Genomic DNA, 20,967 nt, shown 5'->3' on the forward strand with positions numbered 1-20,967 from the left:
CCTGTTCTCTTTATCATTGTAGGTTTTTTTTTTTTTTTTTTTTTTTTTACCATGACCACCACCCTCTTTGATTCTCTTTCAGTGGAGTTTCTTTAAGGAGAAGAATGAATGTGGCTATTCAATTTGTCATATTTTATTGGAATTCTAAGATCTTTTTTTAAAAGTAGAAGATACTCAGCCTGGAATTAAAATCGTGGACTTTGGAGTCAGATTCCCCTCCTTGTTCAAGTCATGGCACAGAGATAAAATGATCATATTTGCACAGTATGCTGGAGTGAGTGACAGGACTAGAGTGGGTTTTCCCCTGGCCCGACACCTTGAGGTGTCAGTAAATTGTGTCACAGCACATCTGTAATTCAAAGCATCTGGGCTTTGAAGTACTGGGCATCCATAAAGTTTGAATCCTGACTGTTTCACTTGCTAGCTGCGTGGCCTTGGGCAAGTCGATCTATCTCTATATTAGCTCCATTTGTAAACAGGTGATTATGGTTCCCACTTCTTGGTACTCTTATGAGGATTACAGGAGCTAACATTTGTTTGAAGTGCCCAGCACAATGTGAACACATACTAGGTGCAATACCTAAATCTCTCGTTCTCGAGGGCCAAGAGGTTAAATGGCTTCGTAACTTTCTCTGGATTTAAATGGTGACTGTGTCTTTGGCCATCAGACATTACTTGATTTGAGACCTTTGGAAGGACTAAAGTAGACTGCAGATGTCAGGGAAAAGTCTAGTGCCTTGCCTCTCAGTGAAAAGGGAGGTGGTTATTTAAAGAAATATTCTCTGTTTTGCATTAGACTTACCTCTGTTCTGTTTAGCGTGTATCTCCACATTATTCTTTTCCTGCAGAATCATTTGTTTACAGCTTCTCAAATTATGATCCTTCCCAAGGTCAGGGGCATGTCACTATTTCTCACCTCAGATTTGGAAATATGTATCTTTACATTTAAAACTGCAAACACTGTCACACCAAGACAGAATGTGTTTGGCATAATGTTAAGGCAAAAGATAGCATCTGAATCTCGGTAAAGCATGAATAATAGTGGAGCTTGAAGAATGTTAAACCCAGATGGTAATATATACCACCTTTCTTTTTACATTTTCCCAGTTTCCTCTTTTGATTCATCTTTACTTATTTCCTATTTTGTTTTTTGTTTGTTTGTTTGTTTGTTTTGTTTTCTCATTAGAAAACAAGCCACAGAAACTCCAAGCAGGCAAATTAGAAGGGAGGCAATGCAACAAGTCCTATCTGCTCTCTGTCTGGATCCCATGCGGAGTCTGGTCAGCAGGTGAATCCGCATCCCAGTGGGATTACCTTCCCTGTGGCCTGTCAATCACCCCAAGAAGCACTTCCCAATTTGTTTGGCACAACCTCCTTCCACTCCTCCCACCCTCTCAGTGGTCAGGAAATCCCGGAGCAATCTCTACCCTGGAGCCGCTTGTGTTTTCAGTAACCAGGGACTGAGTTGATTTTTAAAAATAAATAAATAAATAACAATCAGGAGCCTTGCCGCAACTCACTGGGTTGCTGGTTTCTTGCAGGTTAGAGGCGATGCCACCTCCACCAACGACCTTCCAAAGATTAAACTGGCCATGTACAACTTGATGGACTGAAAATTGAGAGTTGGGCCGTTGGCCTCCTCCTAAGAGTACTGGTGTGTTGAAATCAGGAGGACGTTCTGGAGTTTGAGCGCGATTTTTCTGGGGGTTGGAAGTTCGTGCAGAGGTTTGAATTTCATGCAGCGGCGCAACTAACCTGCTGCAACTGCGCTGTGACACCCCTGTCCCGGGGCCCCCACTTTAGCCTGTTGCTTCTCTGGTCGCTCCAGGTCGGTTTTTCCCGGCGACTCTAGTGTGGCTTCCAAACTTCTGGGCTCTGGGCTCACTTCGGAATTTGCCCCCGCCTCCTATTCGCTTCCCTCAGGCCCCAGGAAGTTGCAAGAGTCCCATTTGTCGCACACTCGGGGACCGCGGGTGGCCGGCGGAGATGAAACCCTCTTGGCTGCAATGTCGTAAAGTCACCGGCGCCGGGGGGCTCGGAGGGACCTTGCCTGGGTCCTCTCCGGCCCGGGGAGCCGGTGCGGCCCTCAGGGCTTTAGTGGCCCCAGGCCGGCGGGGCGGTCTCGGAGGTCGGGGCTGCAGGGCGCTGTCCTCCGGCAGTGGCAGCGAGTACAAGACCCACTTCACAGCCTCGGTGACCGACCCCGAGAGGTTCTGGGGCAAAGCTGCTGAGCAGATCAGCTGGTACAAGCCCTGGACCAAAACGCTGGAGAACAAACACTCGCCCTCTACCAGTTGGTGAGTGACTTCTGTGCCAACCCGATCCCCCATCCCTGGTAACTTTTTGGGCGCCAGGACCTCCCTGGGACCTGGAATCTGGCATTCTATCACGAAAGAAAATTGAAGCTGGAGATGTGTTCAGATCCCTCAATTCGTGTTTCATTTCAATTTCATAGTCAGTTCTCTTGCCTTCTGCTCTTGAGAGACCCTGTTACCTATAGTGAACCCAGTGTCCCATAAACGGGGATTTACCTGACTGGCAAGGCTCTGCTTGCCACTGGGAATATTAAGAGGACTAAAACAAGGTCCTGCCTCCAGGGACCGCACAGTCTAGTAGGGGAGCTACTATGTAAACAAAGCAAGTGGTGCAATAAACTAGGGAATTATAACCAAGTATCCTCATACTGTGGGGAGGGAGGGTTGAGAAAAGACTTCAATAAAATCACACCCCAGAAGGGTTTGGAAGGATGGGTATGTCTTCTCAAAGTTGACAAGACCCTAATTATCAAAGTTCTAGTGGTGAACAACAGCTTGAAATGTGACTGAGACAGTGACTGCAAATGATTGTCGTGGCTGGAGAAGTGGGAGGGGAAGTGGTGAGTCTGGGGGCTAGGTTGGGAAGGGATTTATGTTCTGTGCTAAGTAGCTTGGACCAGATCCATAGGCCTGTTGTGTATATGAAGCTGCAGTATGGGGTACCCAGAAAGCATACAGATAGATATAGGCCAGGTGATGTTAGAAGTCATGGTGTTTTGTAAAGTCTTCTACCTGGAGTTGGAATTATAAGAAGTTATAAGCATTATTTTTTGTGTTACAACAAACAGAGACACATTGTAGAATAAATATCAAGCTTGCTCAGATACTGAGGGTGAGGCACAGTCAGTGATTATCTCAGAGTGTGGCTCCTTATGTGCCTGCCCACTGGGGGTGTGATTGCTCTCATCTGCCAGCCATTAGAGAGGATGTCTCCTGTAAAAGTTTGGAAAACACTGCTCAGCAATGAGGTGAAGGGAATGACATGGTCAGGTTTGCAGTGGACGAATGGCTGTGTGGTTAGAGCAAGAAATCTGGAATGGAGTTGGCAAGAGCCTGTTCTGTGTCTCCACCATGCCCAGTCCTCTCATAAGTGTGTGGAGATGACATGGTATCCCCTTTAGAATCTGAGCACCTTGCCCATTCCTATCAATTATTTTTTTCAATAGTATTTGACTGGTCCTCTTTTCTGTGCCAGGCAGTGAACAAGGCACTGGGTGTTCAACAATGAGTGAAACCTGGTCCTTGATTTCTAGAAGTCATAAAGATTGAAAGCATGGACTCTGAGGCCAGACTACCTGGATTTGAGTTCAACTTCTCACAGTTACTGACTGTGTGTTCACAGTCAAGTGACTTAATCTCTGTTTCACTTTCCCGAAATGCAAATATGGAAATAAGTGGAGGCTTAACTTAGTAAGAGATGAAGACTATGTCTTTATATACTAGGCCCTATAAATGTTAGAGGAAGAATAGCTCTTTTTGTATTCTCAGACCATAATTATCTTAGGAGCAGGAAACTCTCCTAGTGTTCCTCAGATGAAAACACAGAGATTATTGCATCATTGTTTCTCAGAGTTCTATGTACAAATATCTGTCATAAAATATGGTGCTATAAATGATTTTATGTGGCCGTCTCCATTATAAAACTAATGTGCATAGCATTCAGTTAAGAAAACAAAGGTATATTCTAAATGAAAAACAGTGAGGGCCAGACCTAAGACAGTGGCAATAGGAATGGAGGAGAAAGGACAGATTGTAGTGATCTGAGAGTGCAATCGGGGATCAGCAAAGGCCCAGGAGAGAGCCTTGAAAGTGAGTCAATGTACCCAGCAAGTAGAGCTTAAGACTGGGAGATTTACTTTCCAATAACTTGCTTTCTCTTTGTAATATCTAGTTGCTTGTCTACATTTTCTAAAATTTGTATGTATAAGAAGTCTTTAATGAGAAATTTTGTGAAAGGGTCACTATATTTTTATAGATCAACATTTGATAACACTGTGTCTGAATTCTTTATCTTTCCAGTCTTGAACTCATGCCCAGAAAATCAAAGTGAAGAAGTGATAAAACTTTGACTCTATGTATTTCAGCAGTGCGATTCAATCTTACAAGAATTCTGGTTGGGCAAGCAGGGTTGGGAGGGAAGTAGACATAGGAGACCAATCTTAAATTTCAGTTAGTCAGAAGTTTCAATTTAAATCTATGACTGTGTTGGATACCTAAGTGAAGATAGTCTTGATTGGTTAGCAATTTTCCACAAAGCCAAACTCAAGGGCAGACTGAATTTACTTTTGTTTTATTTTGTTTGGCTTTATATCCCCAAGATCTAAGGCAGAGCTGGCACATAAATTTTTAAAGTGAGAGTCAACTAACTGGATACATAGCTTTGATGATTTTTTGTTGCTATAAAACAAAACACCTCTTTGGGAGGTGATAAGTGGGTTTAGGCACAATTTGGCGTGAAGGAGCTTTACTTACTTTCTTTGAAGCTGAGATCTGGAGAAGGGAGATATTGACAGCCAAGTGCTTCAGCAAAACAAGGCGAGATTGCTATAGCTAATTGTTCTGTCCTCTGTGGAGCTGGCATATGTGTAGTCACAGTCTCTGATGCCCTTTGGCTTCCCAGAGGCAAGAGAGATTCTTCATTATAAGCTTGTCTGTTTGTTGTTCATAAGAGTAAACTCCCCTCAGAACCCTCAGGCTTATCAAAAGTCTCAGCACATAAATAGTACTGAATATTAGTTTTTGCAGTGACATAAGCTATGCAATATTTTATGCATGCAGTAATATAGACAGGGAGTAGAAATCTTTAAGGGTGATATATGGAAGGGAACTTCCATTGTAGTGAATGACTCTATTAAATGCATTTCCAGTCCTGTAATTTCTGAGACCTTCAAAAAACAAATTCAAATTATGGGTAGGTGCTTTAGGGATTTATACATAATTGCTTCTCCTCACAGTTTGGTGGTTACTCCATATTGTTAAAACCTGGCTCTTTCGGTAATAAAGTCTCTATTAGAGAGACTTCAGTGGAGAACTGCAATCATAGTAATTTCTTTAATCCTGGAACAACAAAGTGGATGTTTCTGGTTATTTTCAATTGATAGACATCCTGCTGCCTATCCTGAAATTGAAATCCAGCTGCCACTCTCTGAAGGATTAGTCAATTCAGTCTTCTATTATGTATTGTGGTTGACTCTCTGGGCCATCAATTTATCTCTTTCTATGGAAGCATTGCAATTCAATTTTAGTTTACTTTTATTTAAACAACATTCAATGATAGGATTCTCATATATCATTTGTTTAGAAATCAATATGTATTAACAGTGACTATAAACCAAAAAGGAAAAGACTAACTAAATGCAGATTATTAGAAAATAACTTAAGCTTGGCTAACATTTCTGTAGTCGAAATAGTATGGGTTTCTCAACATGCAGGATCTCAATTCCTTAGTAGCTTAGATTAAGGTTGTTTAATCCTGCCAAGTCTTAAAATGGCTTATAAGAATTAAAGGACATTAATCATTCACCCACTGCATGTACAGTACAGAGAAAATGATGAAAGAGATAGTGAAGGAACTCACCACACAGCAGCATGAAAGACATGCATTAAATTATTACAAAAGAAATGAATTTTAAATTTTAGATGCAAGGGTACATGTGCAGGTTTGTTATATGGACATATTGTGTGATGTTAAGGTTTGGGCTTCCATTGAACTCATCACCCAGATAGTGAACACGGTACCGGGTAGGTTTTCGACCCTGGCCTCATATCTCCCTCCCCGCCTTTTGAATCCCCAGTGTCTATTGTTCCCATCTTTATATCTGTGTGTCTCCAGTGTTTAGCTCCCACTTATAAGCGAGAACATGCGTATCTGGTTTTCAACATGATGAACACAATTTAGAATTGCAATTGATGCTAGGTAATACAATCTTTCTTAAGGGATATGATATTGTCTTCTTTAGAAGGATCATGAGATGGGTCTAGAGGAAATGATGTTTAAATTGAGATCAAAATGAGTAGGAGTTAGACACGTGAGAAATGGGGAGGAACATTCCAGGGAAAGAAAATAGCATATGCAGAGGCCATGAGGTAGACATGTTTAGTAAGTTCCAGAAACTTAAAAAGGTTTACATGGTTGGGGCTTAAGAAATGACAGAAAATTATCTTGAGATGGAAGGAGAGAGCCATATTGTGAATGGTCTTTTGAGTTATGTTAAGGATTTAAAAATTTTTTTTCCTGGCACATAACACCTGTCACATAATACATGACCAAAATGTAAATTTCTTATTCTTCCTTCTTCACCGGGTCAATACAGGCTTGAGTTCAACTGTAGCTTTGCCGCTTAAGCTGAGAAAGCTTCAATACCTTTATTTGCAAAATTAGAATCATGACGGTATCTATTTCTAAGGATTAAATTGGGTGAGGGAAGCTTGTAAAGTGCCTAGGACTGTCCCTGCCACATAAAACTAGATATGATTATCTTTGGAATATGAAAGAAATATTCCCATGAGCTAATGTGGTCCAATAAGTTTTGAGGGGAACTGGTGGCATTTAGAATGAATCTTAAAGTAGGACTTAGGAGAAAAGTCATTTATGTGCAGAGAACAAGATGACAAAAACATCGAGGTAAGAAAAGCCAAGTGTCCTTAGAGGATAGTTATAGTAAACCAGTTGGCTTTTAGTGGCTTGTCTGAGTTGCTGCGACTTACTTTCAGAAAACAGTTTTGGCCTGCTTTTAGAAGGCTTGGAGTAGCAAGCTAAGGCATTTGCATTTACTTCTTAGGCTGCAGGTCACAACATGTCTTAAAGCCCGCAGATAGGCTTTGTTTGACCTAGAAGTTTTGTTTGTTTAATTCGTTAGCATTTAAAAATTGGAATATTTTATCTAAAAATCTAAATTTCTTGTAAAAAAATCAGCTTTTGGCATTTTATTTTATTTTATTTTTTGAGACGGAGTCTCACTCTGTTACCCAGGCTGGAGGGCAATGGCGTGATCTCCGCTCACTGCAACCTCCATCTCCCCAGTTCAACCGTTTCTTCTGCATCAGCCTCCTGAGTAACTGGGATTACAGATGTGCACCACCACACCCAACTGATTTTTTTTTTTTTTTGGTAGACATGGGGTTTCACCATGTTGGCCAGGCTAGTCTCGAACTTCTGACCTTGTCATCCGCCCACCTCGGCCTCCCAAAGTGCTGGGATTACAGGCGTGAGCCACGTGTCTGGCCCTTGGTCTTCTCTTTAAAGAAGAAAAAATGGGTCGGGCACGGTGGCTCACGCCTGTAATCCCAGCACTTTGGGAGGCTGAGACAGGCAGATAACGAAGTCAGGAGATCCAGACCATCCTGGCCAACATGGTGAAACCCCGTCTCTACTAAAAATACAAAAATTAGCTGGATGTGGTGGTGGATGCCGGTAATCCTAGCTACTTGGGAGGCTGAGGCAGGAGAATCGCTTGATACAGGGAGTCAGAGCTGAGATTGTGCCACTGCATTCCAGCCTGGTGACAGAGTGAGACTCTGTCTCAAAAAAACAAACAACAACAACAACAACAACAAACCGGAATATCTGTCAGCAATGGGTCAGTATTCCTGCACAGCAACTCTGCTGGAACTGAGCAGCTGCTGACCCTTTAAATGGTACATATGCTTGTTTGTTATTCACTGTCCTCATCCCTATTGCATTACACTTTGCGTGTCCCAGCCATTAACTTTTCCATTGTGAGCATTTTTGTTTGCAGTGCCTAGTAAGGCAGTAATGATCCATGGAAACATTTTGTTAAGAAAGTGATAGGATGAAAGTATTATCAGAAGCCAAGTTTGACTTCAGATTTCAATATTTCTTGGTAGGTTGGGAAATGAGGGATATTGGGAAACACAGAGTAACGAGAACATAAAATAGTGTGACTAATGAACTAGGATAATAGCAGGAGGAGAGAAACGTCAGGAATAAAAATTAAATTACACATAGTGACTTTTTGGCAGCGGGATGCAGGGAAGTAAAGACATGGTAACTGTAAGAATCTCACTTAAGTGTCCAGATGAGGAATTGATGGGGCAATTAAAACTATGAGGCTGAAAACTGGGAGAGAGCTTGATGTAGAATTATAGATTTTAGTATAAATCTTAAAGAGGTGAGAGGTAGAAGCTTATGAAAGTTGAAGAGAAAGAGAGAAAGAAAGGGAAGAGAAGAGAAAAAGGACTGAACTTTGGGAAAAAGTGGGAGAAAAAAAACTATGGAAATGGATGAGACATTCAAAGAAAGAGGAAAAGAAAGAGCAAGATATTTTAGTGTCATGCATTGTAAAGGAGAAAAAAGATAAAAAATAGTGGTCAAGGACTCTAGAGATGCTTTGAGGCTACTGAGAATTGAAAAAAAAAAAATCTGCTGTGACTCAGAGATCCTTGATGACTTTCAATAATATGATATCAATGATGAGATGAGGACCAAAGCCAGAATAGCGCATTACAGAGTGAACTGGTATAGGCAAAAATATTCCATGAGGATATTCGACAGTGACAGGAAGATGAAACAGGATAATATATGGCGGTATGGTGGTATCTGGGTCAAGTAAAATACAGTTTCTTCCTCATTCCTTATTTCCTCTTCTCCCTTTAAGAAGAAATCTATGTTTAAATTCTGAAGTGAAGAAATTATGAAACAGGAATGAAAGGAATTTTGCTTGTTTTGAAGCCTACTGCTCAACAGGACTCCTTGTTTTTGCAAGTTGAACTTTGTGTGGTTTCTTATGTTATTTTTTTGCTTTTACTACTAGGAGCTACTGAAAGAAACAGGTTGCAAAATTCTCAAAATTGGTATAAAAAGTGCTCAGTAGATCTGTTTGTTCTTTTTAAACACTAGAGTGATTCTAGTGAGCTAAATATCTCTACATTTGTCTGCAAGTCTGACAGGGAGGATAAGGAAGCAGTTGAAAAGGGAAAAGATAATTAGTATTTGTTGAGTCCTTTCTCTGAACTATCAGCTATACAGTAGAGTCATGTATGTCCATTTATTCCTTCCCCAGATGCTGCAAAGTTAGTATTATCATGCCCTTTCTACATATGAGGGAACTGAAACTCAAGGCCACACAGTTAGTTAGTAGTGGCTAGACCTGGGTTAGTAGTAATAGCTCCAGTGGCTAAGCTCAGAATCTTTTCCTCCAAATATCGAGGCAACTGTTCCAGAAGTCAGATTGTCAAGTCTTGGCAAACCTGAAATATATTTTTGGCTACTAAATTGAAGGAGACCAAAGAGCTGTGAATTAAATGCAAGAGGTAGTTTCAGAATATTTTCACTATAATTGATATTTTTGGGGACAGGTAAGAAGCCAGAATGGGATTTCAGGATTGGATGGTGGTAATGTGTCAATATTAGTTTCCTGAAGTTGATGGTTATAGTATGGATCTCTAGAAGAATGTCCTTATTTGTAACAATTACATATTAAATTATTCTAGGGTTCTTGTGTATCATGTCAGTAAAGGTTTCAAAGGGGAAAAAAAGTGCTTAATGTTATAACTGCAAATTTTCTGTGAGTTTGAGATTGCTTCAAAGGAAAATAAATGAAAATATAATGGGGATTTCATGTATCCAGAAAGCAATTTAATCCCCCTATTGAACTTCGGCTCTTTGGCAAACAAATGCTCAGCTACATTAAATTGTTTGGGAAATTCAGTATTTGTCAGATATTTTTAAAGTTACATTTAATGCTGGTTTGAAGGCGAAAGTGTTATATAAAGAGGAAGAATTTTCCTCCTTTTGACAAACTCTAAATTCAATGATTTATTCATAGCATTGTACACAGTACAGGTATACTTAAAATTTAAAATCATCATTATTTTATAGATATAAAAATATTTTAAGAAGGTATCTGGTTGGCAAGAAAAAATTGCCTGTTAGAAATAAGGCCTCTCAAAATAACCTCATCAAGAAAGACCAGTTTTAAAAGATGGGCCTTATTTCATATTCTGAAGGTCAGTAGCTTGGTACTGTCCCGTATCTAATTTTCTCAGCCTGTCATGCTGCTGAACCTTCAGGACAGAACAGAGTGAACTACAGGAATGCTGCAATTACATAAGCAAGGATGGATTGCCTGGCAGATGGCGCAATCAATGAACAATGGAAATTCAATCGGCTGTGACTGATCAACTACCAGGTGTTGGGGGAAAATCCAAACTCTTATCACCTCCTGAAAGGTGGCTTACTTTTCTTTTGTCATGCCACATATAGTATTAGTTGAAAGGGGGAAAAATACAGTGGTTGAATTTATTTGCTGCTGCTGCTGCTGCTTCTTTTTTTTTGAGTTTTTTTTTAAAATTCTATTTTCATAAGCAACAAGCAGCAACTCTATGAGGGAGATCATTGCTTTCCATTGTGATGTGACATTTGTAAGAAAAATGTGTAGGAGGCTAATGAATCTTTGCAATTATATATATGAATGTAATAACCTCTCTAAATTACAGTTTCAAGTATATGTGAATGTGGAACTCAAATCCTTTATCTAAACTATGTGGATAGGGAACTTGTTACATTAAAGGTATTAATTATATTTGTTTTTGTCAGTGTTTAGCTGAATGAGGTAAGGAACAGTGCATAGAAAAGAGAGGTATTATTTTTATAATATCTTAGGAAAATTAAAGTTTGTGAATTTTGAGTTTGAAGGAGTCCAGTTGGAAATATGAGGATAATAAAAAACAGAAACTCTTTCAAATATTAAATTAGACGGGGATGGAGTTTAATTACATGGCTTTAATAATTTAAAACATTAACTGCTTTAAGAGGGAGGAAAAGCAATTAAAGTCTGTAGGTCTTTGACTTATGACCTGACTCTGGACAATAGGAATACCTTCGCTTAAGGTGTTCATGGTAGAATAATAACACTTGCCAAGTACAATCTTTCAAGATGTCATTCCTAAGTGGATGCAGCAGTTAAGTAAAATAAATTTGGTAAGATGGAGAAGAAGGAGAAGGAGAAGAAGGAAAGAGGAAGAGAAGAAGGAGGAAGAAAAAGAATGCTCCATTTCTACTGTAGATCTGGCCAGTATAGATATCTGTAGAAAAATTTAGTAAGATTGAAAAAAAAAAAAGTTGCTCGGTATTGTTGACCATTTGCTAAATAACTTGAATCTAATGAGAGCATAGGAGCTTAGAAAAGTCCACTTTTACACTAATCTCACTTAGCTTTCTCTCCACACTCTTTTTCTTATTTGCATAGAATTCCATTGATTTTCAATTGAGAAGCAAATATTTTTCTATGATAAACCACAAATACCTAGACTGTGCCTTCCTCTAATTCTCCCTCCCAACTCTCCCTCCTGAAGTACAGATGAAGTTTGCCACTGTTATCAATGGAATTTGTTGGATATCCTAATTTTGGTGGTTAGAAGGAAAAAATGTTGAGAATCAGTTAGTGGAGAAAACTGATTTCTGGTAAAAAAAATCTTGCCTGTACTCTTTTAACAATATCTTGGTTCAAATAATTATAATACAGAAGAATTATAACATACATACTGTGATGCGTATTACTATTTTTTGTGTCATTTCTTTTCTCATCTATTCTCCTCTGCTAGTATGTAGGAAGATTGGTCTTCCCCACATAGACGTGATTGATTATGTGATTAGCTTTGGCCACTGCAGTAAGAAGAGCAAGGCTTTTCACTTAGTTAATTGCCAGAGCTTCAATTCTTAGTTCTTTCTCATCTGCCATGGCCATTGTGGAAGTACATGTAGAATAGAAGCTGTTTGGATTGCTGAGCAAAAACGTATAGATGACAATGTTTTGGGGAGTCTACCTGAACCCACAATGGAGTGGTATGAGTGAGAAATAAACATTTATTTTTGCAAGTTACTGAAGTTTTGCGGTCGTTATCATATGGTATAATCCAGCCTGTCCTTACTGATTGAGGGGGAAGTAATAACTTTATATGACTGTTGGGATAATTTAGTCAGCTAAAGTACATAAATATTATCAGGTATATCATAAAATAGCTAACCTTTTTATTATCTGTTATCATAAAACAGCCGTTATCATGAAAACAGCTCTTAGCTAAGTTTTTATTGTCTCCATGGTATGAGCTAGATACAATACTAAGTGCTTTACTTTATTTAATATTTATAACAACTCTGTGAGGTAAGGTCAATTGTTATTCTTGTTTAAAGGGTTTGGAAAGATAGTTTCTTAAGAAACTTGCTTAAACTTATAAAACTAGTAAATAGCAGAGCTAAGATTTCAACCCAGGCCGGCTGAATTTAGCATCTGTGCTCCTAAATATATTCTACTGCTTCTTAAAAATAGTCTCAATTGATTTTAGATTTTTAAAAATTTTTTAACTCTTCTACACTGAAACTCTTTAAAGTTTTTACTTTTCTTTTTAAATAGTGATATAAGAAGAGTTTTTAAAATTTGGGTCTACATCTCTAAAACATTCTAGATATGGAATAAAAAATAGCTCTTCTTTGAAAAAATAAACTTTTAATGTTTTATTGTGTATGACAGTCCTAAAGGTGGGAGGAAGGGAGCTTTAAATGACTTTACAGCTTCTTTAGAAATGTTTCCTGGACAGTAGAAAGCAATATTAATCTCTTCCTTAAAACTACTCTGTTGGTTTTCTGGCTTAAGGAAAATCTATAATGACCACATTATTCATTGCTTATAGTATGCTTTAATGTTATTTTTGTAAGAACATGATCATAAATAGCCAATTGATTTATCTAATTACGAACACTTGAAAATTTATTCCTCCAACCTCTCAATAAAAATATAGGATTTCATTATATGTAAGTTGTTGGTTTTATTTACTTTTAAATGCCTTGATGTGTACTATTTCTTTTTATTTTTCTTTCATTCTTTTTTATCTTGATCCTAATTCCCTTGTGCATTTTCAAGCAGAAGATATGCAGGTGGGCAAATATGATTAATGGCATATGTTAAGTGCAGAGATACATTTCTTGGAAATTGCATTGCAACTGGCTCCCTTAGTTTTAATAAGAATATCCCATTTTTTAGGAATCCAGTGCAAGGACAATGAGTTGCAGTGTCTCTCACCTGCGTTATTCCATAGACGTTGCCAAACTTTGGAAAACAAATGATCTAAAAGTGTTAAATGCTTCCTTTGAGTGTTTATGGGATGAGTCAAAAATATGATAAGATATGTAGAGAGTCTGTAATAGAAAGAGAAGGAAACTAACGTGATTATTCTCTAGCTTGTTACTGAGTCATTCCTTTTAGTAACCTGTTGTATTATCGTCAATAATGATAATGGTGATAGTAATAACAAAACAATGACAATGGCAAAGACTATAGTACTGCTGTTCTAATACTAATTATGAAGAATTTTATTTGTGTCGGGCCCTATGCTAATCACTATATGTATATTATCTCTTTGAATTTTCCCAACAACTCTTATAATGCATTTTTATAACACTGTAAACAAATGCACAGGAAGATAAGTAGCTTGTCCGAAGTCATACAGTGGTGGACTTAGTTTTTTCAACTCAGTTGGGTCACACTGTAGAGCCTAATTTCAGTATAGGTGGTAATTATGCTCTCTACCTTCTGTTTTGCATAGCAGAACCTAGAGAATGAAAAAGCATGACAGCAATGTAGCATTCTTAAAAATGTTAATCAGGGATTTAACTTCCCTTTGCTTTACTTGTTCTCCATGTTTCTGTATGTCTTCCACTCTCCTCTTATCTTAGAGAAATGGAAGTCCTCACTGTTTTCCCAGAGCCAACTTGCACATGTCTTTTCAATTTCATCGCCTTTCAGTGTCTCTAAGGATTTTATCTTAACATTTTTAGTGGTTCTTTCCTAAAAAGCACTTCAATCTTGTTTTCTTTTAAGCAAATTTGGCAAAAGTGCTCAATACTCATCGCCATTTTGTCCCTTCACATGTATTGTGTAAGCTCATACTCTTAATACTTCTATCAGTAATTTGATACATCACCACTGGGTAATAGGAGAGCAGGGTTCAGGTGTAAATTATATTTGTGATCTTCACAGTAGAATGCACAGAGCCTTCTGTATATCAGTTGAACTGATATTAAAACTTTACCATACACAGATTTACCTTCTTAATCCATCTCCTAAATCTGAGTTTTTATATAAATTGCGGGTAGATACTACCTGAGTCATCTATCCAATCAGAACCCCAAATAATCCACAAATCCTCTATCAAGGAACCAAAGAGTTTGAAGTTTTGTCATCTAAGCTTTGGGTCTAAGCTTTATTTTCAGGCAGTTGGCTGTTTAAAGTTTTTACTTTTCTTTTTAAATAGTGATATAAGAAGAGTTTTTAAAATTTGGGTCTACATCTCTAAAACATTCTAGATATGGAATAAAAAAATAGCTCTTCTTTGAAAAAATAAACTTTTAATGTTTTATTGTGTTTGACAGTCCTAAAGGTGGGAGGATTCTCCTTAGCTCTCCTTAGCTCATTTGCCTCTCCTTAGCTCATTCATTGATCTTTAAGCTATAGTAGAGGATATTTTATAATCCACGGGTTTCCATTTATCAAGACAAATAGGGAAAGTAGGGAAATACTTCACCTATGTGGGGGATTGGTTCCAGAACACCACCCACTCCCTGCAGATACCACGATCTGCAGATGCTCAAATCCCTTATATAAAATAGAGTAATATTTGCATATAACCTACACACATGCTCCTATATACTTTAAAGCATCTTTAGATTACTTGTAATTCCTAAAACAATGTAAGTGCTATGTAAATAACTGGTGTACTGCATTTTTAAAATTTGTATTTTTTAATTATTATATTGTTATTTAAAATTAATTTTTCCCAAATATTTTTGATTCACGGTTGGTTGAACCTGTGCATGTGGAACCTGTGGATATGGAGGGGTGACTCTACCTATTTGAGAATGAACTGGAAAGGTTGCCTCTTAGGCACATATGAGATTCCAAGGATTTCAGATTAAGAATTGGGTTGATATTATGTTATCAGATTGTCATCTTTTAGTAAATATGTTAAGAAAACTAAAGTCACAGAATGAAAAAGTGATAGCAATCATATAAAAATTTTCGAATTAGAATGCATTTATATTATTATCATAAATTATGACAAAATTTTAATATATTAGAGTAAAAGCCTATCTTGATCTGTTAAAAGCCTGAATTTTAGAAAAATATAAAACTGATTTTATTATTTTTATTATTATTTAAAAATATTGGGTCTTGACTTCTCAAGATCTACATATGTCTAGCATAAGCATCTTTTTACGTCGCTCAAATATTTCAAGAGCTGTCTGAAAATGTAATTTGTAATTACAGGTTTAGTAGACCTAATTTGATGAAATTTTCTCTTACCTTGGTTTACTTAATTTATAAAAATATTAGTTTTCAAATTTATCTTTATTAAAAAAACCTTTAATAAGGAGGGTTTTTAAAAAATTAAATAGTTATTTCAAAGACAATATTTGATGGAAATAGTATAATACTACTCTTAGATCAAAATCTTTTAAATTTTAAAAGATGATTTTACTTTGAGTGTGTATTCCTGTGTATGTGTGTGTTTGTGTGTGTTAAAGTGTTACAGGATACAAAACATATTGGTGCATAACGACAGCATCACCTCTTACCATAGTTATTTAACTTCTTAAAAGCATGAGTTCTTAAGAATTTAAGGAAAGTTAAGTAACTTGCTAATGCTCACTTGCCATGCAGAGATAACAGATCTAGGATGAGAAAACAGACTTACTATGCCTGAGAGTGTATCAGCTTCTCATTGTGTCATGTTTCCTCCCCAATTAATCCTATTTTACCCTCATAATACCAGTGTTACAGATTTAAGAACAAGCCATGTATACATACATATATACATACACACATATGTTTGTTAGCCTTTTATATTTATAAAGGTAGGTTTTATTTTGTTTTTAGCTCTGGAGTTTATTCATTTGTTAATGCATTTGTTTCTTCTTTATTTTGTTCATTCATCCAATATTTATTGAATGACCTCTCTGGACCAGGCACTATTCCAGGAGCTAGATGAGATTACAGATAGAGTTTTTACTCTGAAAAACAATGCTATACATCAAGCGAGGAAAAAGGGCATTTTGCTTACAGTAAAATAGCATTCATTTTCCTGTTCAATAAAAGAAGAGTAATAACAAGTGATATGGATTATCTAGTTATTATTTTCTGAAAATCAGAGTAATAAAATCCATTTTATTTTACAATCAGTTCTACTCTTAATTGCCTTTGATTGTTGAGGTGTGAAAAACTAGAGCACACAGTGTTCCATTTTGGTGAACAGTGGCCATTTTCTAACTAATGAATCCTTTAATAGATTAAAAAAACACAACTAATTTTAATTTTATCCCTTTGTGCGGCCTCTCATTTTTTGTTAGAGGTGATAACAAGTAGGAAGGCAAGGCAAAGACAAATCAGAAAAGAGAGAATAAAGGGAGATAATGGGTTTCCTTAGCACCAGCTAGATAATGAACTCTTAGATAATTGAGCAGGATGCACTGTATTCAAGTTTCAAATTATCAAAATGTTAATGGAAAACGTTTCATCTAGGAATGTGGTTACAGATAGTGGGGTAATTGACGAAGATAAAATAAAGATGTACTTCGTAACATTGCTCTCAGATTATTTTGAGGATAAGGCTAGAAAAAAAGGATAAAAATTTTATGTTTTATTTAGCATTAAAGTTATGTCCAATGGTGTCTCGTTAGTGTAGTTGGATTTATCTTCGTGGCTATGTCTATGTTATGTTTGTGTCTGTGTGTTTAAGATTTTTTTTTGGGTGCAAGGTATAGGTTGGATGCTAGATGGAGATGTAGTGTGATTTAATTATCAAGGGAGAGGTTTTATAAATGCAAGGCCTAGGATTGAGACTTACATTTAAATTACTTTCATTGGCATTTATTTATTCAGAAATAATTCTGAGTCAGATGTGGTGACTCACGGCTGTAATCCCAGCACTTTTTGAGGCCGAGGTAAGCGGATCATTTGAGGTCAGGAGTTCGAAACCGTACTGACCAACATTGTGAAACCACATCTCTACTCCAAAAAAGTTAGCCAGGCATGGTGGCTCATGCCTGTTGTCTCAGCTACTCAGGAGGCTGAGGCAGGAGAATCGGTTGAACCTGGGAGGTAGAGATTGCAGTGAGCTGAGATCGCACTGCTGCACACTCCAGCCTGGATGACAGAGCGACATGCTGTCCCCACCGCCACCAAAAAAAAAAAAAAAAAAAAGAATTCTGATTGAAATGTAGGTTTATGACTTTTTTCCCACTGTAAAAATAGGAATTACTTTAAATTTTAATTAGGTAAATGCAGGAAAGTCAAATATCTTGATATATTAGGCATAGTTCCCTTCAGTGTTTTTTTTTTTTTTTTTGAAATAATTATAGGCTTACAAGAAGTTGCAAAAATAATGCAAAGAGTTCATTTGTATCCATAACCCAGCTTCCCCCAGTAATAACATCTTATATAACTATAGTACATTATTAAAATCATTGGCATAATGCAATGAACTAAGCTATAGGTCTTATTCAGATTCACCAGTTTTTGCATTTATGTATTTATATTTTATGTGTAGGTGTCATGCCTTTAAAAAATCAAGAATCTATGTCTGTCGATCTGTTTGACTCCCTGGATCTCTATTTCTGTTCTTATAGAGAAATAGAGTTGTACTATCCATCCATATTATTTGGCAGCTCATTTTTTTCCCTTGTAAGAAGTGTTTTTTCCATTTTTCTAATTCATTATTTTTAATGTACACAGAATATTTAACACATTGGGTGAATATATAAGTATTTCTTAATCTTTTCATATTGGCATTAGATGGTTTGTCTTTATTTGCTATTGTAAATAGGCAGATAGACTTTCATCTTTGGGCTTGGCATTCCAAAGATATTTTTTCCTCTCTCTCTCTCTCTCTCTCTCTCTCTCTCTCTCTCTCTGTGTGTGTGTGTGTGTGTGTGTGTGTCTGTGTGCGTGTGTTTCTCTTTCCTTCCTTCTGGTGAATTCTTAGCAGATTTCAATGTATGTTATCCAGCCATTCTCCAAAGAAAAAAATAAATAAATATTGTAAGTTCCTACCATCTTTTTCCTTATGAAATATTTGAAGACTAAAGGGAGTAACTTAGAGGACACTCAACACTGACTTTTGTAAAATCTTAGTATTTTGTCACATTTGCTTCAGAGCTTTTTATCATAAGCAGTAAAACATTACAGACACAATTGATGCTCCCTGTGTATCTCTCCCAATTACATGGTGTTTACAGAAACAATCTTAGAATAATTTGTAAGTCTCGATGGAAAGGAAAAGTGCTTTTTGGACATTCTAAAATGATTGATTGTATTCCCTCTCTTTAATAAGAGCTAGTATTCAACATCTCCCCATGGACATGAGCTAAGTGTTGAGCAGAATGAGTTAATGAATATGCTCTCTGCCTTCTAGGAGCCTCCACTGTAGAGGAGCATTTCATCAGAACATTACAGCGTGTCATTTTTGCATGAGTTATAAGCTGACAGAGAAAGAAATGGATAGTTAAGATAAAGATGTAATATGAAAAAAATGAAAAAATGTATGGTCCTAAAGTCCTCAGGTTTAGAGAACATTAATGTCAATCCTTGTCTATTTCCCTCCTCTCTTCCTCCCATTTCTCCTTAAAAAGAGCAGCGTTAACACCACGTCAGCTAGTTGGGGTCCTCCTCCCCTGCATGGTGCTGCTGCTGCTCTTTCTCTTTCTTCTCCTTCTCCTCATTTCCTTCTTTGTTCATCATTTCATTATTGTTATCATCAGGAATACAGGCTTCTGTTTTTTTTCCAACAAGTACTAGCTGTCATTAGGGAGAGTACACCCTCCATTCCACTCCCTCTTGGTTCTCTGGATAATTCTGAGGTTTCTTTAAAGTTACCTACTTGTGACCCTGGGGACATCCTGGATTGTGGGTCTGGTTTCTAGGAACCTGCTCTTGTTTGGAGTTTTGTTCTTTACAAGTTCATCATGACATTTCGGAATTGGTTGATTGGGGATCACCGTTCCTAAGAGAGTCCCTAAGTGTTAAGCATGAAAAGGACTGACTGATGAAGCGTGCTTTCCTTTAAAAACTGTACTGTTAAGTTTATGTTATTAGCACTGTATTTGAACTTAATATACTTGTGCTTTGAAACCTAAATGTTTTTATCTTTTACTTTGACCCTTAATATTAACCTAATTAATTATCATTTTACATTTTCCACTTTTTTAGATTAAACCAAATCCTATGTCCTTTCACTTATTGTTTTTTCCTGCATTTTCCTGTAGAATACAAATAAACAAGATAAAAGGTATCCTTAACTTCTTTGGATTTACTGTCAGGCATGACTCACAACCGGAGAATCTTTAAGATCATTCATTTATGACTTTTCTCTTCATTGACAGTGGATTCAGTTCAGATAACAGGCACTGATTTCCTGAAAGCTTTTCTTTCTATTCTTTTTCCTGTGGGCTGCATTTCTCACCATTGACAATTCACCTAGTTTTAATCCGAGGTGATCTGGCAGGGCTAAAGATGCCTACGTTGTCCTTTCATGTCGAGATGGGACAGTCTGGCTAGAGATGGTATGATGGGGCCAGATTCTGAGTATGCCTACTCATGTAGAAAGGATCAGTGGGACTAAGAAATGCCTCTGTCTTTGCATCGGGTTTCTCTGCTAAAATAATTATCTGTGCTATGGAGAGATGTGCTTTCCAAGTACTTTTACAAAAATAATATCCCTAGCGGTAAATTAACATACAGCTATTATTCTGTTCCAAGTAAGCAATTACCCAATTTGGAGAGTTTCCTGGAACAGTCAGTTGATACTTCCCAAGGCCAAGTATCTGTAATTTAGATAGGATATCACTGTGTGAAGAAAGTAAAATGTTGCCCTCTTAAAAATACTTAAAGCCTGCTCTGTTTCTGTGCAACAGTAGTCTTTTGAGTTAGTCATTGTTTTTGCTGAGCACTGACTATTTACCTTATAAGACTCTTTTTATTATTTGTCAGAAGAGAATGTGTCAACAGAGAATTTGTAAGGAGAATGTGTCAGGAGAGTATATTACATTTCACATTTATTCAGACTTACAAGCTTTTATTTTTAAATAATCATTGAGCATTTGTTGTGTGCCATTAATGAACTAGCACGTGGTCCCTGCCTACAGAAAGCAGAGAGTCTGGGAGGACACAAAATTACACAAAAAAGAACCCAGATACTTAAAAGCCGACATGCACGCATACCATTTTCTTTTTCTTCTGTGTTATTATTATACTTTAAGTTCTGGGATACATGCACAGAATGTGTAGGCTTGTTACATAGGTATACGTGTGCCATGGTGGTTTGCTGCACCCATCAACCAGTCATCTACATTAGGTATTTCTCCTAATGCTCTTCCTCCCCTTGTCCCTCACCCCCTGACAGGCCCCAGTGTGTGATGTTCCCCTCCCTGTGCCCATATATTCTCATTGTTCAACTCCCGCTTTTGAGTGAGAACATGCAGTGTTCGGTTTTCTGTTCCTGTATTAGCTGCTGAGAATGATGGTTTCCAGCTTCATTCATGTCCCTGCAAAGGACATGAACTGATCCTTTTTTATGGCTGCATAGTATTCCATGGTGTATATGTGCCACCTTTTCTTTATCCAGTCCATCACTGATGGACATT

At 37.4% G+C, this 20,967-nt stretch overlaps 1 protein-coding gene across 2 annotated transcripts in view; it reads left to right on the forward strand.

Moving 5' to 3' along the window:
* Nucleotides 1-1,097: 1,097 nt before the first annotated feature.
* ACSS3 (acyl-CoA synthetase short chain family member 3) overlaps nt 1,098-20,967 on the forward strand; it is a 177,376-nt gene continuing 157,506 nt past the window's right edge. For both annotated transcript variants that reach the window (XM_025402039.1, XM_025402038.1), the window contains exon 1: nt 1,098-2,297. Coding sequence is in view for 1 of the 2 variants with exons in the window: in XM_025402038.1 (XP_025257823.1) it covers nt 1,987-2,297 (311 nt within the window). In the remaining variant the exon portion in view is untranslated. The remainder of the gene's footprint in view (nt 2,298-20,967) is intronic.

The sequence above is a fragment of the Theropithecus gelada genome, chromosome 11, assembly GCF_003255815.1.
Source record: "Theropithecus gelada isolate Dixy chromosome 11, Tgel_1.0, whole genome shotgun sequence".
NCBI lineage: Eukaryota > Metazoa > Chordata > Mammalia > Primates > Cercopithecidae > Theropithecus > Theropithecus gelada.